Source organism: Oryza sativa, chromosome 2 (genome assembly GCF_034140825.1).
Source record: "Oryza sativa Japonica Group chromosome 2, ASM3414082v1".
Classification (NCBI taxonomy): domain Eukaryota; kingdom Viridiplantae; phylum Streptophyta; class Magnoliopsida; order Poales; family Poaceae; genus Oryza; species Oryza sativa.
Genome location: NC_089036.1, coordinates 15,586,619 through 15,593,142, shown reverse-complemented (window position 1 = coordinate 15,593,142; position 6,524 = coordinate 15,586,619). Strand labels below are relative to the sequence as shown.

General features: G+C 43.9%; 2 protein-coding genes across 2 annotated transcripts; both read right to left on the bottom strand.

The window, feature by feature from the left end:
- Window positions 1-273: 273 nt before the first annotated feature.
- On the bottom strand, window positions 274-1,092 carry LOC107275417 (putative B3 domain-containing protein Os02g0455900). The gene has a single exon (XM_015768930.1). It carries the CDS (start codon window positions 1,090-1,092, stop codon window positions 274-276), a length of 819 nt encoding a protein of 272 aa, XP_015624416.1.
- Window positions 1,093-3,628: 2,536 nt separating this feature from the next.
- On the bottom strand, window positions 3,629-4,735 carry LOC9271162 (B3 domain-containing protein Os02g0455800-like). The gene has a single exon (NM_001424532.1). It carries the CDS (start codon window positions 4,674-4,676, stop codon window positions 3,873-3,875), a length of 804 nt encoding a protein of 267 aa, NP_001411461.1. The 5' UTR covers window positions 4,677-4,735; the 3' UTR covers window positions 3,629-3,872.
- Between the last annotated feature and the right edge of the window lie 1,789 nt (window positions 4,736-6,524).

The following is a 6,524-nucleotide window of genomic DNA, read 5'->3' as shown; positions in this document are numbered from 1 at the left end:
CCATTGACCTGCATGGAAGAATGAAACAAAATTTTAATATAAAAGATGATGAAAAACATTTCTGCTGCCATACATGTTGCCAAAAAACATAATATTCACCAAAGAATTGTTCAGGAGCCAAAGTCCTAACAAATTAAGAATTCAATAATCAAAGCCGCGAGAATGACGCAGAACTTGCAATCTAAACGATACAATTCGATCAGGAGGCGTTAATTGTCCGCAGCAGCTCGCCTCCTCTTGAGGGCGTTCCTGTCCACGGATGGCACGCCATCATCATGGGTTGAAATCTTGTGTTGCCTCGCCGCCTGGGCGCAGTGGAGGAACGTCGATGTAGACTCCAAAAAGGCGCACGCGTTTCGCCACGGGCGGGGTGGATACGAGTGCCATCGACTCGAGAATCACAGGCATGCCGTCCGTTGTGTGCTCCGGTGGTTCTGGGTGAACCATCATACTGCGCCGTCGACGACGCGGCGTCGGCGTCGGCGGCACCTGCGGAGGCTGCGCCGCCGCACACCCTAAGGAGGCAGTGGCATGCCTTGCCGGCGCGCTGTGATCACTAGCTTTGTTGCCGAGACACAATGTGGCGTGTCCTGAGAATGGATGGTGCGCCTCCTGGGCAGCCCGCGGTTGCGGCAGTACAGACGAGCCGTGAATGCGATGCGATGTTGTGGGTAGTGACAAGAAACTCATGCAGGTGCACCTGCAGCAGATGAAGAAGCGACCGCACGCGGTGCTGTGGAAGAAGGAGACGGTGTCTCCGGCTCTGAGGCCCTTCTCCCTGGCGTAGCAACCCCAGCCCTTGGTGAGGCAGTGGACGTCGTCGCGTTTCCAGTACCTGAAAAGCCACAGCTTCCCAGTCACCTCGCCATCCTCGACGACGACGACGAAGAAGCCCCCTTCCGGCCGGTTCATCACCACCATGTCCAGTAGTTTCCCGACGTGCTCGTCCGGGATCACGAGCTGTTCGGTGTCCCAGGACACGTCGCTTGGCATCAGGACCTTGCCAAACAGGTACTTCATCTCCACGACCTCCATGTCATCTAGCACTTGACCACCATCGATGGAAGTAGGCAGTGGCGGAGAAGCCGCCATGGATCGGAGTACTCCGCTCTGAGATTCTCTCTGTGGTTTCGTAGGATTGGACGATCGAAGGAGCAGGTCAAGTGTTTGAGGCCCATGGTACGGGCACATATATAGGGGAGGTCCAAGCACCTTTTTTTTTTTTTTTTAATTGGGGTTTAGGAATGAAATGCATTCCCACTGGAGGCTACAGTGCAAATATGGAGTGCAAGCCTGGCATTTTGCTGGAGCTAGTAATCGTGAGATTACTGCTGGCTTATTATCTACTACTTATTTATCAGGACATGTTCATTTCTCTCTTATTTTGGCAGCACTAGTCATTCACATTGGCATATGCACGATTGTCAACTGTAAATAATCCTCTTCAGGACTCCAGGAAAAATGCGTGATTTTGGACTACTACCGTGGAAAACCTTAATGCCGGACAACTGTAGATAGCGTACGTGATATGCATGAAAATTATTTTAAGGCAGGGCGTAAATAAGGAGAACACAAATGCCAGACGATCATAGAAGTTTAATTTCGGATTCTCTTGATGGCGTAGCTATTTGCCTATTTCTGTTGAATGTGGCGAATTTACTGCGCACCTCCCCCCGATTAAGCTCCTTCTCATGCTAGACGTGCCAATGGAAATGCTAGCTGTGACATGCAAACTTGGAAAATGTATTAATATAATTTCTTAAACAAACTTTTATATAGACAATTTTTATATGAAAAACACCATTTAGTATTTTTGAAAGTGTGCTCAAGGTAAATGAGGACAAAATTCCGCCCAAATACTCCTTCAAACTCAGCCTAAGTACAAGGCTGCTATATGGCTAGTTAAGTCGTATTAATTTGGTCTATTTAAGTATTTAGATTTTTTCTGTAAAGAAGACGAATGGTGGAAGTTTGAATATGAATATTGCTTGGTGATTAACATAAAGGAACAGAGAGAGTAACTAATGGACAATCCTGTGGTAATAAAAGGTAAACAATGGATAATGTGGTGTCATAGTTTTCTGAGGAAATTTCTGATACTAGTATGGCCCATCTGATAGATGACGTGACAACTGAAATTTTGGCAATTTGATAGATGACGGGATTGTCGCCTTTGCTCTATCGCTTGTACCTTGTCGGATGCTTCCATTATTTAATTAAGTATTCGAGTTTCTTTATGTTATTTAATTAGTTTATTTAAGTGATACATTTTTATCGGTGCGGGTTCATCGCTTAGTGTGCACTTGAGTGCTCTAGTATTAGAACTCTGGATAAAGAAGGAAGTTCCCGTGCAAGGCTAGAGTAGTAATTAATAACTTAGGTGTGGTGTCTAGGTTAGAAATTACCTTCGTTTGTTGTGTGCCCACGGAAAGTGAGGTAGGGGGCAGGTGGTGACAGCCAAGTTTATCCTCTGTATTCATCCACGTTCAGGTACATCATAGAGCTCAAGCCCGGACTTATCCTAGTAGACCAGGGGAGGGCCGGTTCCCGAATATTTGTTAGAGTCTTACCTTTAAGTAACTTAAGTAACTAACTAAAAGACATAGGAATCCTCTCTAGCTAATTTATCTTGGGTTGTTGTCCTTCAATCGAATCTTGGCAGTAGATAATACACACATGTTCCTCGTGTTCGATACGGTTGGAATACTCTAAGGGGAAGTACTACAACGGTGTTTCGTGCGCTTGCGGATTTATCTGTGATCGTAAGAAATACCAACAGCCTGCCAATTTTTTTTTGGCATTAAACCATATGAGCTATTGAGTAATTTTCCATTTGACATTGAATGGAATGAACCCAACGGTATGATAATTCTTAAAGACCAAGTTTTTTTTTTGTCATATAATACAGTTTAGACATCGTTTTTGTATGGCGAACACACCATACCATCCAGCGTTGTTGCCTCATTCCATATTTGTGATCCCACATGTCATTCCACTCCTCTTGACCAGCAGTTCACCTGATATTGAATCACCTCACACTTCATTTTTCCATTGATGAAATAGTTCTTAGGGAACCGACCAAAACGCTTGACTATTCTTTATTTGGACGATAGGTTGTACCCCTAATTATAAACAGTTGATTTCCTTTTATGTTTATAAGTATGTTTATAGGTGGTGTAAAATGGAAACCTTAGATGTTTTGTGGTAGTGACCCATGGTTCTGTTCTTGTAGTAGTTAGAAAGTGCGTGATTACTAGAAAGAGTTAAGCGGCATCGCTTGGTGGGATAGGCAAGGGTACCACGGGACAAGAAGTTGGAGTTCAAATAGATTTATATATTGTTATCTAGTTTGGGGAAGCCACCACCATGTAGTCATACACTTTGTATCTGTGTGCACAAATATCAAACAACATTAAATCATAAGGAGCAATGATGAATTGATCCAATTTGCAATAATGTAGAAATATGAAAAGCAACCATACATTTTGTTGAATATTATGCCAAAAAAGGAATACAGTAATTGGCCCGATATTGCTTAATTACTATGATTAATGATAGGATTACTTTTTATATATTAAGAAAATGGATAGTAGGGAAGTTAAAGTATTCAAATACCCCAAACATGATGGGAATGAAACAAAAGAAATTAATAAATGAAGATGGTACAAAATAATTTCTTATGCTAAAATAACTGCCAAAAAGACAATAATTGCCAATAGAAAACCAATCATAACAAACTAAGAATTACAATAATTGAAACCACAATGATCTAAGAATGATGTAGAACCAAACGATACAATTGAGGAACATTTGTCGCCTCCAACACGCTCTGATCCTCTTCAATGGGGTGTCCATAATTATGGTGCCTGGTATTATGGGCTGGATTCTTGTTTTGGCTGGCCACTAGAGGACACAGGCAACACATAGATGTTGACGCCAAAAAGCCGTAAGCACTTCACTGCCGGTGGTGCGGCTATGAGGAACATCGACTCAAGAATTGGTGGCGTCTCTATCGTGGGCTCTGGTATCGAGTGCTTCATAGTACGGCGTTGACGGCGCGACGACACACGTGATAGCTGTGCCTCCACACGTCGTCCTGAGGATGGAACATGTCTTGATGGTGCACCGCCTCCATCTTGATTTCCATCATGCAACCTAGCTTGTCCTAATGATGGGACATCTCTTGCCAACATGCCAGATTGAAGACCCACCAGCGGGCGGGCAGGTGGTGGGGGCATAGAAAAGCCATGATGCAAGGTGGAGGATGACGCAAAGGTTGCATGGGTGCCTAACCTGCAGCAGATGAAGAGACGGCCACATGCAGATCCTCGGAAGAAGGAGATGGTGTCTCCGGCTTTGAGGCCCTTCTCCCTAACAAAGCACCTCCAGCCCTTGGTCAAGCCATGGACTCCATTGCTTTTCCAGTACCTAAAGCACCACAACTTCCCAGGCACCACACCGTCCTGAAAGAAAATGACGGAGTAACCGTCCCTGTCCTCCAACATCATGCCAAATTTCCTAACATGTTCTTCTGGGATCCCAAGCCATTCAGTATTGCTGCACAAGTCACTTGGCATCAAAAACTTCTCAAAGAGGTACTCCATCTCCAAGACCTCCTTGTCAACCGACTCTTCGGCTCCAACGATGGCAGCTGACAGTGGCAGAGAGGCTGCCATGGAGGACCTGCTAAACTTCTTTGTGGCTTTGTGACACGGGATGAAGGGGGAGGATTAGTGCGAATTTGATGTCCATGGTGTTGTGATATATAGGAGAGTTGGACGAACGCGTTCCCACTAGGAGCTATAGTAGAAACAAAGTACAACCTGGCATTTTGCTGGATTTATTTCCACTTATCAAAATATATTTATTTCGTGCTTATTTTGGTGGTACTAGTATTGACAACCTGTTTTAGATTGTTATCTGTGAAGTCTATTGGTGGATACAGGGAAATCGCGTAACTTTGACAGCACTACTATGGGAAAATGTAATGCTATACAACTGTATATAATGTGACGTGAACAAATTAATTTATGAAACAAAACAAATATGGGGAAGCACAATGATAGAAATATAGAGAGGCCACAAGGCCATGTGAGTCAAGCCAATCAAGCCAAACAACTCACAAGAACTTGAGTTAATGACAATAGAAAATTATACATGACTGAAGTCCTTCCTTCATCTGAAGGGCTTTGCCCCCCTGTGCTACATGTGACCAATACGAATATCAAAGTAGGCAACCTCTCTCTTCTCTCTAATCCCCCAATATATTCTTCCTCCGCTCGGCAAGACAGAGCTAGACATGACCACCGTGGATGTGGTGGCACCTGCCAATGTCAGGCCACTTCCAGGAACGCCTGCTAGGATACAATTAGATGGTGACTAATGGTGAACTGTTAGAATGGTTAGTTATTGCTTCTGTTACTTTCAATCTCCCTTACTGATAATCAATAATCAATAGCAGCAGCTTAGCACAGTCTCAACCTCACACTCTCCCGGCATCCGTCCATGAGAATGATGCTGCTCACCACGGGACCAAGCTGGTTAGGCTCTAGTTATGCCTTGCGCCCTTGCCGAGCAATCAAGCAGATGAAGAAGAAAGCAGATTAGAGAAGAGAAGTTGTCTTCTTTGATATTCATGTTGGACAAGTGTTGCATAGAAGTTGAAGTCCTTCGGTTGAATATATAATTTTATTTCGTTAATGACCATGAGAGCTTTACGAAAACACCCTGATTGTTGACCCCAGCAAGATAGTCTATTAGGTCTAGACAAGAGCTCCCCATCCAAATATTGTATTATATATGTTCAAGTATATACAAACTGAGCATGACATAGGGCTATTACCCTCAAGGGAAAATTTTCAAATTATTCAATCATCGAAAACAGGTTTCGCCAAAATTCCAGACCTCAATTAAGCTTTGCAAAAATGCCATTCTCAAATAGAGGATGCGCACTAGAATGCCATTCTCAAATTCCTATTAGTGTTTTTTTCCCTTTCTCACGTAGTAAAGGGACCAAAATGCCCTTGGGGCTATGCTGAACTAAGCAGGATCAATCTAAACCCATGTTCAGTCGTGCTTGCATTGAGCTGTCAACCGCGCCCTTTGCTGGTGGTCCAAGCTGCAGCGCACAGCTGCAGCCGTTGAAATATGTCCATCAAAATATCATATGGGTGCCCAGGCTGGCGCGGCGATGCAATGTGGAGGAGCTGATGGGTTAGTGTGGCACGATCGATTCGAGCCCAACCAACTCGGTGTTGAGATCGATCCCAGTTAAGAGATTGCATTCTAGTGAAACCCTCTTTTTATGCCATTGTTGGTGTACTAAATATAGGATACCATATATGCACGTACCATTCCAGAAATACCACGACTAACTCCTCTATGGAAACAATTCCAAGATAAGGATAGTCTTGAGCTGATATGGAAAGAGTCCTCCAGCTAGGAAAGAAAGACATTATCCTACTTAGGGCCAACCAGTACTGCTCAAGGTAATATCCAAATCAAGTTATATGTCCTTCTAGGAC

Bases quoted from the DNA above. Each gene is read 5' to 3' on its own strand.
- LOC107275417 (XM_015768930.1), bottom strand. From the start codon at position 1,092: ATGGCGGCTTCTCCGCCACTGCCTACTTCCATCGATGGTGGTCAAGTG.
- LOC9271162 (NM_001424532.1), bottom strand. From the start codon at position 4,676: ATGGCAGCCTCTCTGCCACTGTCAGCTGCCATCGTTGGAGCCGAAGAG.